Source organism: Lathyrus oleraceus, chromosome 3, assembly GCF_024323335.1.
Source record: "Lathyrus oleraceus cultivar Zhongwan6 chromosome 3, CAAS_Psat_ZW6_1.0, whole genome shotgun sequence".
Lineage (NCBI taxonomy): Eukaryota > Viridiplantae > Streptophyta > Magnoliopsida > Fabales > Fabaceae > Lathyrus > Lathyrus oleraceus.
This window is the reverse complement of record NC_066581.1, coordinates 209,666,684-209,682,220: the sequence shown is the minus strand read 5'-3', so window position 1 is coordinate 209,682,220 and position 15,537 is coordinate 209,666,684. Positions and strand designations below refer to the sequence as shown.

At 39.4% G+C, this 15,537-nt stretch overlaps 1 protein-coding gene across 1 annotated transcript; it reads right to left on the bottom strand.

The window, feature by feature from the left end:
• Positions 1 to 953: 953 nt before the first annotated feature.
• LOC127130464 (uncharacterized) lies at positions 954 to 2,171 on the bottom strand. Its single transcript, XM_051059469.1, has one exon. The coding sequence runs from the start codon at positions 2,169 to 2,171 to the stop codon at positions 954 to 956; it is 1,218 nt and encodes a 405-aa protein (XP_050915426.1).
• Between the last annotated feature and the right edge of the window lie 13,366 nt (positions 2,172 to 15,537).

Below are 15,537 nucleotides of genomic sequence, written 5' to 3'. Positions count from 1 at the left end.
CCCTGTAGGTTTTCGCGGCATTGGCAATTATATTAAATCATGTATTTAACATAATAAACAGTGAGCGGTATCTAGCAACACATCACTGCTACCCAAGACACGAAAATGTCATGTGATCTGACAATTCCTTATGTGATAATACTTATGTGTATAATTACCCTTTTGCCCTTATGTCTATATTGAACACAAGGCATAGGCCGTGTCATCCTTGTCCAGTTTAATATTGGGCCCACAGACATTTATCCTGTTATGCAGGATGGGCAAATTCCATCTAGGTCACTCATGTCCCTCAGCATGCTTCGTGGAGTACCTATCAACTATCTTTATGGTTATCCAGTTACGGACAACGTTTGATCAACAATAAAGCACTCGACTCTACATCTAGGGTCCATAGTGGTTTCAGGTCGAAGAGTGGTATACACCATTATCACCATGAGAATAACTTATGACACTTTGCATAACTTTCTATATAATATTCTCATAGCGGGTCAATCCGGTATAAATATTACTCTTAATATTCATACCTATGTTTAAGACTTGATAACTCCTTATCCATGATCCATGAGATGTGATCATCAGTCTATATACATAATAGTCTTAATGCTTTAATGTCATCCCACTTCACAATAAAGCTCGACTACGGATACTTTAAGAATAGTGTCCTTATGTTTAATGTGATCTTATGATTAAGTCATACTTGATACATTAAATAGACTAGCTATTCTAGGGACTTTATTAAACAAACGTAATAAAGAAAAAGCCTTTTATTATTAATAAATAATTCGATACAAGTACCAAAAGTATTGGCCTCTAGGGCTTACACCAACATGTTGAACTGGAGCTAGTCGATAAGCTGGAGGCGCTTGATAAGCCTGAGCAGGCTGTTGATTGAATGCAGGCGTCACAGCAGCCACATATGGTTGCGGAGCATACTGGACGGGATACATGGGTTGCTAATAGGGAATTGGTTGTTGAACATACTGCTGAGGTGGATAGTGTTGTGGTCTCCTTCTTGGAGGAGCTCTTCCTTGACAAACAGTCACAACATTTGTTTCCCCTTCCTTCTTTCTAGGAAACCCTCCAGAGAACTTCTTTGGATTAACATTTGAAGTTCCAGCTACAGCCGCCAGTTTGCCATTCCTTACACCATATTCCACGCGAGCTCCTATAGCCACCAGCTCCGAGAATCCCAGGGAAGCACTTCCAACCATCTTCTCGTAGAATTGGGGTTGGACAGTGTCAATAAACAGTTCAGCCAATTCCTTCTCAGCTAGAGGTGGCTCAACTTGAGAAGCCAACTCCCTCCATCTCTGAGCGTACTCTTTGAAGGACTCCTTGTCATGCTGGAACATGCTCTGCAACTGTCTTCTGTTAGGCGCCATATCCATGTTATATTTGCAGTGTTTTATGAACGCGTCTGACAGGTCTTGGAAACACCTGATCCTATTCTGATCCAGACTCAAATACCACTTGGAAGAAGCCCCACTCAAGCTATCTTGAAAGCAATGGATCATCAGCTTGTCGTCCTCCACGTGTGCATCCATTTTTCGATAATACATGATGAGATGGCTCTTTGGACAAGTATGCCCCTTGTATTTGTCAAAGTCCGGGGTTTTGAATTTTGCTTGAATCACCAACCCGGATACAAGGCACATTTCTTTGGCAACAGGTCCAAAGACGTGGTCTCTTTCTAAATCTCGAAATTTCTTCTCAAGGAGCTGCATGTTCTCCTTTACCTCCCTGAAGTCCTCAAACCTTACTTCGTCACCAGCAACGGTTGAGTCGACAGTCTGATACATGTGGTTTTGATCTTCATAATGAGGAATATGCCTAGCATAGGCAGCTGGTGGGACCACAGTATGGATGACTGGACGTGCGTCGGTGTAAACCGGTAATGGCACGACTTGTTGGACAGATTTCCCCATGTCGTGCACCACCTCCGCTCGGGGGACGAAGTCATAAGGTAGCCCATATGGAGGAAGGGTTAAGGGTAACATCGTCTGAGGTGGGACTTCTACTACTGGGCCCGTGGTCTCTGAAATCACGGTCTCTTGTGGAACCTCAAACCTGAAGGTTAAAGCTTGCAGCATCTCTCGCATTTGGGACATGCCTCCCTTGATTTCGTCTAGTTCCGCTCTAACTCGGGCGCTCTCTTGTTCTTGTTCAACCATTCTCTGTCTTGCTCTGGCGCGAGTATTATACTGGTGTTGAAAATTCAGCGTGAAACTAGTGGAAGAAAGGGAAGAGTGAGACTCTTTTTTTTTTTGAAAATGTATGAATGCATGTATGGATGCATTTGTTTGCAAAACTCTTAGTTATCTTTATTATTTATTCCAGCAATGTTAGAATATAAGAACAACATGTAATAATTGAGACCCAAAATGACAACTTCGATTAATTAAAATCAAATTCGAATACAAAGTGGATTTAACTTCAAGTACACATGATTCGAATACAAAAAGATTTAAACATCAACAATTCAAATTCAAGTACAAGTAAACTTAAGTTCTGTCTCAGCTCTTATGATCGTAGCCAGATCTGTGGTGAGCTCATTCATCATTTTCTTGATAAACTTGACGAAATTGAAAACTTGAGGAGGTGTGTTTTCTGGACACATACACCAATCCGCTTCCTGGAGTTTTTCTGGGAGTTCCAACATATTGAGGTTAACAAACCTAGCTAAGTTGCGGAACTTGCCATTCCATTCAACATAGAGCTCTTGGAGTTTCTGGATGACCTTTTGATCTTCATCTAAGGTTGCTCTAGCCTCTCTATACAACCTTTTTCAATACATACAATCATTCTTTAGGAGTAAGTAGGCTGCATCACCTTCTTGGCTCTCCAAAACTACAAACCTCCTAGTAGCTTCTTCCAACTGGTACCTGAGATGGTGACAGTTTCTTTCAGCTTCTTCCTTTTGGAGTATCTCGCGAGACAACTTTTCCTCGCATTTCTTCAGAGCGCCCCTCAATTCACGGATCTGTGCCTCAAAGTCGAGCTTAATTTCTTTTTTATCCATAAGAGATTTATCCAACATTCTCCCTAACTCACAGATCCTATACTCAGCTTTCTTGAGCTCTTCCTTCCTGGTTTGGATCACTGATGTGGAACCTATAAGGATATGATCAAGATCATCTTTCTGGTCTTCCAATAGCCTGGCTCTCTTGTTACTATCCTCAAGTTCTTGGGCTTTTCCCTTACGTTCCTCCTTCAAATTCTGATTTTCCAAGATAACTCGGTTCATCTGAATCCGTAATTCAGTATTCTCCAATTCGAGCTCCTTAACCTTAGTAGTGAGTTTCTCCATGTCCTCAGGGAGTATAGGCTTGGGTTCAGGAGTTTTAGGAAAAACTGAGGCCTTCAAGATGAATGGCAAATGGATTTCCTCAACTCTTTCCTTCACCCATTGAATGTAAGGTTCTTTGGCGAGAATGTTTCTTTTTCCAAACTCTTTACCCTTCCTTACAACCTTTAACCAAGCCTTTCGTACTGCTCTTACATCAGGATTGCTTGCTTGGATATCAGAGAGCACAAATGGCTGTAAGTCCTTTGCGTCAGGAGGGCCATCCATGGAGTAACCATGTTGCATTCGAGATAACATAGGGTTATAATTGATGCAACCCTTGGTACCCAACAACGGTACATTAGAAAATTCCCCACAGCTGACTATAATGTCTGGGGTTTCCCACTCTCGGATATACCATCTGATGGAACTTGCGATGAGAGAAGCTAATTTTTGGGGAGACTTAAGTTCTTTTGCCACAAAAAGACCTTCTTCGGGCATGTGTTGCATGAACCAAGTGTAAAGCAAAGGAGCACAACACAACAAAGTTCCACCCCTCTTTTCATGTCGAGCGTGAAGGGCATGGTAAATGTCGGCTAAGAGAAATGGTACTGGATTGCCAGAGAGAAAGACTTTTATGGCTACTTGATCCACAAATTTTTCAACATTTGGGAAGAGCACAATCCCATGGATCAATAAAGCCAACACAGCATAGAATGCATTCCAATTTCCACTTTTCTTGAACTTTAGAGCTAAATCTTCCAAAAACATCGCGGCAAAACCTTCGCAACCCCCTTTTTCAACCCAATTGTCTCGAACAGTCGGGACATTGATACTTAGGGCTAAAGCTATCTTCTTTGGGCCCATATCTTCTTTGAGCTTTGGAAATGGATTAAAATCTTTCAATTTGAGACCCACGATTCTCTCAACTTCTTCCAAAGTAGGAGCTAGCTGGAAATCAACGAATGTGAAACAGCGCAGAGGTGGATCATAATATTGTGCCAAAGAGCCGATAATTCCATAGTCTACTTTCTTAGTTAGAAGGCTCAAAATTTTCCCATAGTTTTATCCGAACTCATCACGTCTGCTGAGAGTCAAATCAGAGATCAAACCCTTCAGACTGTTCAACTTAGGTTCCTTGTACTTAAGCGTGAAAGTGTGTCTCCTCGAAGTTAACAAACCTAGCTAAGTTGCGGAACTTGCCATTCCATTCAACATAGAGCTCTTGGAGTTTCTGGATGACCTTTTGATCTTCATCTAAGGTTGCTCTAGCCTCTCTATACAACCTTTTTCAATACATACAATCATTCTTTAGGAGTAAGTAGGCTGCATCACCTTCTTGGCTCTCCAAAACTACAAACCTCCTAGTAGCTTCTTCCAACTGGTACCTGAGATGGTGACAGTTTCTTTCAGCTTCTTCCTTTTGGAGTATCTCGCGAGACAACTTTTCCTCGCATTTCTTCAGAGCGCCCCTCAATTCACGGATCTGTGCCTCAAAGTCGAGCTTAATTTCTTTTTTATCCATAAGAGATTTATCCAACATTCTCCCTAACTCACAGATCCTATACTCAGCTTTCTTGAGCTCTTCCTTCCTGGTTTGGATCACTGATGTGGAACCTATAAGGATATGATCAAGATCATCTTTCTGGTCTTCCAATAGCCTGGCTCTCTTGTTACTATCCTCAAGTTCTTGGGCTTTTCCCTTACGTTCCTCCTTCAAATTCTGATTTTCCAAGATAACTCGGTTCATCTGAATCCGTAATTCAGTATTCTCCAATTCGAGCTCCTTAACCTTAGTAGTGAGTTTCTCCATGTCCTCAGGGAGTATAGGCTTGGGTTCAGGAGTTTTAGGAAAAACTGAGGCCTTCAAGATGAATGGCAAATGGATTTCCTCAACTCTTTCCTTCACCCATTGAATGTAAGGTTCTTTGGCGAGAATGTTTCTTTTTCCAAACTCTTTACCCTTCCTTACAACCTTTAACCAAGCCTTTCGTACTGCTCTTACATCAGGATTGCTTGCTTGGATATCAGAGAGCACAAATGGCTGTAAGTCCTTTGCGTCAGGAGGGCCATCCATGGAGTAACCATGTTGCATTCGAGATAACATAGGGTTATAATTGATGCAACCCTTGGTACCCAACAACGGTACATTAGAAAATTCCCCACAGCTGACTATAATGTCTGGGGTTTCCCACTCTCGGATATACCATCTGATGGAACTTGCGATGAGAGAAGCTAATTTTTGGGGAGACTTAAGTTCTTTTGCCACAAAAAGACCTTCTTCGGGCATGTGTTGCATGAACCAAGTGTAAAGCAAAGGAGCACAACACAACAAAGTTCCACCCCTCTTTTCATGTCGAGCGTGAAGGGCATGGTAAATGTCGGCTAAGAGAAATGGTACTGGATTGCCAGAGAGAAAGACTTTTATGGCTACTTGATCCACAAATTTTCAACATTTGGGAAGAGCACAATCCCATGGATCAATAAAGCCAACACAGCATAGAATGCATTCCAATTTCCACTTTTCTTGAACTTTAGAGCTAAATCTTCCAAAAACATCGCGGCAAAACCTTCGCAACCCCCTTTTTCAACCCAATTGTCTCGAACAGTCGGGACATTGATACTTAGGGCTAAAGCTATCTTCTTTGGGCCCATATCTTCTTTGAGCTTTGGAAATGGATTAAAATCTTTCAATTTGAGACCCACGATTCTCTCAACTTCTTCCAAAGTAGGAGCTAGCTGGAAATCAACGAATGTGAAACAGCGCAGAGGTGGATCATAATATTGTGCCAAAGAGCCGATAATTCCATAGTCTACTTTCTTAGTTAGAAGGCTCAAAATTTTCCCATAGTTTTATCCGAACTCATCACGTCTGCTGAGAGTCAAATCAGAGATCAAACCCTTCAGACTGTTCAACTTAGGTTCCTTGTACTTAAGCGTGAAAGTGTGTCTCCTCGAAGTTAACAAACCTAGCTAAGTTGCGGAACTTGCCATTCCATTCAACATAGAGCTCTTGGAGTTTCTGGATGACCTTTTGATCTTCATCTAAGGTTGCTCTAGCCTCTCTATACAACCTTTTTCAATACATACAATCATTCTTTAGGAGTAAGTAGGCTGCATCACCTTCTTGGCTCTCCAAAACTACAAACCTCCTAGTAGCTTCTTCCAACTGGTACCTGAGATGGTGACAGTTTCTTTCAGCTTCTTCCTTTTGGAGTATCTCGCGAGACAACTTTTCCTCGCATTTCTTCAGAGCGCCCCTCAATTCACGGATCTGTGCCTCAAAGTCGAGCTTAATTTCTTTTTTATCCATAAGAGATTTATCCAACATTCTCCCTAACTCACAGATCCTATACTCAGCTTTCTTGAGCTCTTCCTTCCTGGTTTGGATCACTGATGTGGAACCTATAAGGATATGATCAAGATCATCTTTCTGGTCTTCCAATAGCCTGGCTCTCTTGTTACTATCCTCAAGTTCTTGGGCTTTTCCCTTACGTTCCTCCTTCAAATTCTGATTTTCCAAGATAACTCGGTTCATCTGAATCCGTAATTCAGTATTCTCCAATTCGAGCTCCTTAACCTTAGTAGTGAGTTTCTCCATGTCCTCAGGGAGTATAGGCTTGGGTTCAGGAGTTTTAGGAAAAACTGAGGCCTTCAAGATGAATGGCAAATGGATTTCCTCAACTCTTTCCTTCACCCATTGAATGTAAGGTTCTTTGGCGAGAATGTTTCTTTTTCCAAACTCTTTACCCTTCCTTACAACCTTTAACCAAGCCTTTCGTACTGCTCTTACATCAGGATTGCTTGCTTGGATATCAGAGAGCACAAATGGCTGTAAGTCCTTTGCGTCAGGAGGGCCATCCATGGAGTAACCATGTTGCATTCGAGATAACATAGGGTTATAATTGATGCAACCCTTGGTACCCAACAACGGTACATTAGAAAATTCCCCACAGCTGACTATAATGTCTGGGGTTTCCCACTCTCGGATATACCATCTGATGGAACTTGCGATGAGAGAAGCTAATTTTTGGGGAGACTTAAGTTCTTTTGCCACAAAAAGACCTTCTTCGGGCATGTGTTGCATGAACCAAGTGTAAAGCAAAGGAGCACAACACAACAAAGTTCCACCCCTCTTTTCATGTCGAGCGTGAAGGGCATGGTAAATGTCGGCTAAGAGAAATGGTACTGGATTGCCAGAGAGAAAGACTTTTATGGCTACTTGATCCACAAATTTTTCAACATTTGGGAAGAGCACAATCCCATGGATCAATAAAGCCAACACAGCATAGAATGCATTCCAATTTCCACTTTTCTTGAACTTTAGAGCTAAATCTTCCAAAAACATCGCGGCAAAACCTTCGCAACCCCCTTTTTCAACCCAATTGTCTCGAACAGTCGGGACATTGATACTTAGGGCTAAAGCTATCTTCTTTGGGCCCATATCTTCTTTGAGCTTTGGAAATGGATTAAAATCTTTCAATTTGAGACCCACGATTCTCTCAACTTCTTCCAAAGTAGGAGCTAGCTGGAAATCAACGAATGTGAAATAGCACAGAGGTGGATCATAATATTGTGCCAAAGAGCCGATAATTCCATAGTCTACTTTCTTAGTTAGAAGGCTCAAAATTTTCCCATAGTTTTATCCGAACTCATCACGTCTGCTGAGAGTCAAATCAGAGATCAAACCCTTCAGACTGTTCAACTTAGGTTCCTTGTACTTAAGCGTGAAAGTGTGTCTCCTCGAAGTTGTCATTTTCAAGTTCTCAATTCCTGAAACAAATAAGAGACAACTAAGAGCTTGTTTTTTATGATGTTGATGCAATGTATGAATGTGATGCATTTTTTTGTATAGGTTCAATAAGCTTAAGGCATGTATAAGTCTGATTGCTTTATATAGAACAAGGTTCTCACCAGGTATGATTTAAGGTTTTCTAAAAAAGGTTCTTAGAGTCATGGATCCATTAGACTGTTTGCTACCTGCGGCAACTTACTTGCCGGGCATCAACTCCATCTAAAGAATCTACTCTAAGTGAGGTTCTCGCATCGATCCAACGAGAAATTCATCTCGCAGACCCACACTACGCAACCATCTTTCCTAGTTAGACAAAGAACTAAGGTTCTACAAATGGTTCTCAGAGTCGTGGATCCTAAAGAAAATATCGAAGCTTACGGCAACTTACTTGCCGAGCGACAACATCCTCTCAAGAATCTACTCTAAGTAAGGTTCTCGTACCAACCCAACGAGAAATACATCTCGCGGACCCGTACTACTCAACCTCGTCCTATCTTATGTTTTTACTCGAGACTCGGGTAAAAAGTCTTTCCCACAAGGTTTGCAATCAGAGTATCCAAGTACCAAACCATAATCGAACCAATATAATTGATTCATATCAATATGACAATAGAGATAGTAAAAACAATAAAGAAAAGCCACATAGGTAAACAAACAAAGGCACACAAACGACCTAACTAGGCTTGACTCACTTAGGGATTGTCGTCCCCAGCAGAGTCGCCATCTGTCGCACCTCGAAAAAATGGGGATACGACTTTGAGCGAAGCGCGATCGCACGCTCACAATGATGGACTGAACAGAGTCGCCACCGAACTTTATTTATTCATAAAAAGGAAAGGGGAAATATCGATAAAACCTCTAAAAGAAAGGATAAGATATGGTCATCGCAACCAATATCAGGGTTCGGGAGTCGATTACGCAAGGGGAAGGTATTAGCACCCCTCACGTCCGTTGTACTCAACGGGAACCATTAGGTTAGTTGTGTGCGTTAGTGTTAGTTTGAAATGTTAGGCTTTTCAAGTTATTAGGTGGGAAAGAAAGAATAGAAGAGAGGAGAATGTTTTTGGATTTTTAACGAAATACTAAACCTAAATTTTTTATTAGTGGGCCTGACAAGATTTACAAATCCTGCTCCTACGTATATCAGATAGAGAAATCAAGGCTTACGTAGTTCTGGGTAGAAAAATGTTTGTTTGTTGGTCGATTTAAGCGAAAGCTACTTTGTGTCAAATCGACGAAAACATTGTTGGACTACCCAAAACAGGTGGAAAAACATTGCCTTGCATTGTTTTGAAACAAAGTACCTTTCGTTTGAGAGAAGGTTTAAGAGTCAATCGCACGGCGGCGAGAAAAGAAATTGATTGGTTTGATGTGTTTTGAATAATGGTGAGAACTTGGATGAGCGAGATATCCATCTCGAATCCTAGTCTCAGGAGTGCACGGTATACACCATGTTCCATTTCCATCTTTATTGAAAAAGTGTTTAATAAGAATTAAGTATTTTGAGGTTTGATTTTGAAAGGGTTTGAAGAAACCGCATTGACAATTTTAAATGACGGCGAGAGCTAAGATAGGCGAGGCATCCGCCTCGAATCTTAATCTCATGAGTGCACGGTATACACCATGTTCCATTTCCATCTTTATTGAAAGAGGTTAAGATAGGGATTAAGTATTTTGGAGTTTGAAAGACGAGTACTTATGACTTGCAAGCTCTTACAGCTTGGGTCTAGTACTCGGGACTACGTCTGAACATTCCACCCAGGCAGTCTGTTTCTTTCCAATATTGCTAAGAAAATGATTCGAATATTTACGAATGTTTTGGAGGGAAGACGAATATGTATGGCTTACAAGCTCTTACAGCTTGAGCCCAATATTCGGGATTATATCTGGATATTCCATCCAGGATAATCTTTTTCTTCAAGTTTTATTAAGAAGGTGGTTTGAGATATTTACGGATATTTTGGAGGGAAGACGAATATTTATGGCTTGCAAGCTCTTACAGCTTGAGCCTAATATTCGGGATTATAACTGGATATTCCATCCAGGATAATCTTTTTCTTCAAGTTTTATTAAGAAGGTGGTTTGAGATGTTTACGGATATTTTGGAGGGAAGACGAATATTTATGGCTTGCAAGCTCTTACAGCTTGAGCCTAATATTCGGGACTATAACTGGATATTCCATCCAGGATAATCTTTTTCTTCACGTTTTATTTAGAAAAAGATTTGAATATTGGAGTGTTAAAGAGAAGACGAATATTTACGGCTTGCAAGCTCTTACAGCTTGAGCCTAATATTCGGGATTATAACTGGATATTCCATCCAGGATAATCTTTTTCTTCATGTTTTATTTAGAAAAAGATTTGAATATTTGGAGTGTTAAAGAGAAGATGAATATTTACGGCTTGCAAGCTCTTACAGCTTGAGCCTAATATTCGGGATTATAACTGGATATTCCATCCAGGATAATCTTTTTCTTCACGTTTTAATAAAAAGAAGTACATTTTAATAGAAGGATTAATGTGAAGGTTTGAGGTGTTGCTTAAAAGCAATCGACTTACAAGGGTATGGGGACTCGACGTCGAATCGAGAAATAGGTGATGTTTAACATTATCTTTTGAATGGTTTTTTTTTATCAATGAAATTGAGATGATTTGTCATGATTGGAACATACCTCATACATAAAAAAAGTAATTTACACAAACGAAATAGTGAGACTATATAATAAATCCCAAGGAAAGAAATAATCACCTAAAGTTATATTAAAAATAAAATAATAAATAAACAATAGAAAACATGTTAGTTAAGTAGTAAGACTATATAATTAAATGTGGGTTAATAATAAAAAAAATAATAGTAATAATAATTTAATTTGCCATGTGGGTCATTAATAAAAATAATAATAGTAATAATAATTTAATTTGCAAATGGGATTTCAGCTAAATGTGGGTTACTAAAAAAAAGGAAAGCAAATCCAACAGACCAATATAATCCAAAGGGACATTCCACAAACAGTGGGCCTTGAAGACCCGCGAGGCCCATTAGGGCAGAATACAGGCGGGTCAACCAAACCCCAACCTGATCCAAAACTTCTTCCCAGCGATCTGCAGGAACACGTGGGGAAAAGGAGAGTTTCAAAGATAACGGTCACATAGGGACCTAAAAGCATTAATGCAGAGAGAGACAAATGAGGTGGTATCTGGCTTTGGGAAATGGAAACGGCGATATTAATAATCACCTTTAAGAAAACTCTTCAAGTTCAAAAGCCAAGAAGAACAGAAACGTTGTCCGCCTCAACTCTTCTCTCTCTGATAAAAATCATCCCTCTCTCTCGCTCAAAAAACAAAACGAAAACCCCTTACAGATAGAGACTCAATCCTAACGCCGACCACTTTCAAACGACAACCCCAGAATCGTGAACCCTAAACAACAAATGAAACAAACCTAACATCCGTGGATTTGGAGAAGAAAACGATTAAGAGGTGAGAAATCTACCTTGGAGGCGAATGGACAAGTATGCGGATCTCTCTCCTCTTGCTCCTTCAGAATTGACGCCTGAGCTAAGGTTCGTTCTCTTGGATTTTTATCGCTTCGCCGCTTTCTCCTTTTTTCTCTTCTAGGGTTTTTTCGTCCTCCGAATTTAGGGTTCCTTCTTCTCTCGAAATCGCGGCCGCCCTCACTGTATCCGCCCCTCCTCTCTTATACTCACTATGTTAGGGTTTTTAGTTGTCCAAAAGAGATCCAAAGGGGTATCTTTTGTGTTGCTTTAAGGCGCTCAGACTTTGGTTTGTCTCCTTTGATACTACAATCTGGAAACGGTAATACTATCTACGCACTTTCCTACTCTACTTTGTCTCAATTCCATTCCGGGTATTTTCCTGAATTTTCTACAGCCTTGCTAATTACTCGTGTTTTACCGCAGTGAAAACTCTTGTAACCTTGAGGTTGTGGATGCTGCATTTGAGGATGAGGTTGAGGCTCGACATAGGCCTGTTGATATTGATCTTGTCCAGGGTATTGCTGCATGTCGCTTCATGTTTTGACTTGGCTCAAGATTGCAAGTTTATTCTATCTTGGTGTGTTTTTGTGCAGGTCACAGGTTGTAATTTTGGTGATTTTATCGGCGTTTCGGTTGTGTCATTAGCAGCAAGATGAACAAGATGGATTATTTCTTGTTGATGAGAACGAACTTGTTCTTCGGCGTTATCATTCATCGCATGGAGCTTAGCAGCCATAGCAGAGCAGTCTGAGAAAGCACAGTTGGCTTTAGACAGTGAACCCTCCATGTGTCTCATTTTCTGCAAAGCACTCCTTGAAAGATCTGAATCTTTGGTAGCTTCTCCAACAACGCGTTCCATCTCTTCAATTCTCATCCTCAACTCCTTCACCAAGTGTGAGGTGCTGCTTGGTGGAAAAAAATCCCAAGTATGCTCTGGCTCTGATAATTTGATCCTTAATCTCCAAAACTGTCTGATTTGTCACTTTGCGAGACCGATAGCGTGAAATATAATGATGTTGGCTTACTGTCAAGCCAGATTGCTTTTCAGCAACTTTAATAATATTCTCAACTTTCTTTCTTTGAAAGGGAGTTTGTATATTCTGATTGTCCATAACTGTTTTGCTCGGGTCTTTGGCTAACTGAGTTAACTGATATTTGTTGCTTGCTGAGATGGTAGCTTGAATGCAGGTTTTGAAATATATCTCTCCATTTCAGCCCTCTTATTTCTTAAATTATGCACCTGCTGATCACTCTTTGCAGGAACAATTGCCTCAACTTTAATTTTCTCACGTGATTCATCCAAGATGCCCTTGTTTGGTGGTTTAACAGGTGATCACACCAAAGCATCACTCCCATGGGATTTCTCTGTTATTCTATTAGCCTGCCTGTTTCTTGGCATCCTTCGAGACTGCTGTGATTTCAACAGGTTATTCATTTTACCATGGGATTCTTAAATTTCTGAATTTTTTTGCTCTGAATACTGGTTTGGGTCTTTATACAAAGATGACAACTGAAGTGATCCCTGATCTAACTCGATGTCTTCCCTAGGTCGTCCGAGACAAAATTTTGTATTTCAATCCAACTGCAGCCAGGTAGCTTTCCAGCTTGATTTGGACAATAATGTATGTTTATAGCAATCTCCATGTATGAAGCACAATGAATGTGTCCCTCTTTTGTAACAAAGATTCAAGTGCCAACTGTTTTTCTTGTAAATTAAGTATGCCTTGGACAAACTTATGATTTGTAAAAAAATATGACATTGTGTGAATGAACAGTTGGTGTTTCTCGTAGCAAAACATAGTTGTTCCTTGCCTTAGAACTTCCAAGTATTCTTGTGAGATACTTTTAAAATCATGAACTAATCATATACCGTGCGAATGAATGACAATGATTAAATGAATGTGAGAAGGCCCTTGGTCATGAATGAATGATTTGGAATATGAATTATTGTGTGGGAATCTTTAAACATGAATGAATGGAAAGTCTCAATGTGAAATGAAGAAAATATGAAATGCAAATTTAAAAATGTGACAAATGTAAAAGTATGAAATAGTAAAATATGTGCATGAATGAAGGAGTATGTATGGAATTTCTTTGGATTATGAATGAATGTTTATTGAATTGTATGGTTATGGTTGTAGTTTGAACTTGATTGAAGTGATTGTAAAGAATAATAATGGTTGTAACTTGGTTTATGGAAATGGATATTTGATTATAAAAATGGATATGGATTTTTAGAAATAATCCAAAACTAATCTAAATGTCAATTTAAATTAAAAAAAACCAATAAAACCAAATTAAAATCAAATTAATCTATAATTTGTTAAAATTACTTTGATATCAATTCTAACATTTATTTGAAAATTAAAATCAATTAGAGTTTGAATCATTAGTAAAAAAAAACAATTAAGATTAAATTGAAATTTGGAATTAGACTTAATTCGAAATTAAAATCAAATTGAAAATTAAAAAGTCAAATAATTAGAATCCATTTTATAATCAAAAGCACCATGATCGAAAAGGCCTAGATAATGACCAATGTTTATCAAAATCGAACAATATGGATTTGGGAATGGACGGTTGACTTTGGTCATGAATGTATGCAAATGAACTTTAGGCCAAGTGCCAAATGAAAAATAAAAAAAATGAAAAAAATTCAGGACCAAAATCGGGGTATGACATGTGCATACTCCATTCATACTCATTTAGTGTTCTTGGCCTCATGTTGTGCTTGTGGGATATGTGATCCCATTCTTTATTACTTTGTTTATATTTCAAAGCATTGCAGTATGGTTGACATTGGTTTATTAATACATTCTTGGCTTATAGTAGTATATGTTCCAGGTACATTGTGTTCTACCTTGTCGGGTGAATTCATGTCAAGTTGCTCATCCTCCGGTCATGACTTGGTTCGTTTTTTTTATCAGGTACTCTTGGACACCTCTCGTGGAAGGACAAACACAACTGTAACATTTAACGGCACATGACATTAACCATGATGCGTTGGGAGCTTTTCTTTTCGACTCAAATTATGTAATAACGTAGTAGAAAAGGATTACCCACATCATACTCATTGTCTACGTACTTTAGCACACTTGTAGCAATATCCAGGAATTTTGTCTTAGTAGGGAACTAAACAAGAGTTCTTACTGTAATGAACATATGAAGTTTTGTGTGTAGAACCGGTGACTTTAAAAATCCCAAATCAAATGAATATCCTTCCCGCATCCAGAAAAAGAGGCTTGGCATGAAGTTATAATAAGTGACTTAAATTTCCCTTGAATCACCTATTTCAAACAATTAATTCTTAATCTCAAAAGGATTTCTCACATCATGACTTAGCCTTTAAAATAACAAAAATGCCAAAAATGGAATGGAGCACCATGAGTATGTCCTTTATCAAGAATTCGTTGATTCTAAAAATGATCAATAGGTCGACGTAGGTGAGCAAAGCACACATTCAATATATATGTTTGCAATGAGATGTGATGGAGCATATCAATTCATCAAATTTGTGAATCAACGAGAAGGCTTGTTGATAAGATACAAGTTGCGCTTATGAGCCATACAATGCTTATAATCTTAAACCAATGAGATGTAATCCTTCAAGGCAAACTATAAATGGAGTAAGAGATGCCATGGACTATGATGGTATACACCAAGATTAATGGGTTACTAATAACCAATTAAATCCCTGTAACCGCTAGCCCGATTTTAACAAGTAAACGCTACTTTAGTGACCCATATGATTACTAGGTAAAAATGAGCTCCCCCTCTACTCAAGAAACTTGTCGCATTATGGATCCCTAGTTGTGATATGACATGAATCCTAAAATGCAACGAGACGTGGCCATTAGGGTTTTGGGTGATCGATGCAACCCTGATGTTAAGGTGATGACCAAAAGAACTCTAACCTCTCCCTCTAGTGAAATCCTCAAACTTTGATTTTGGGCCTCATGCCT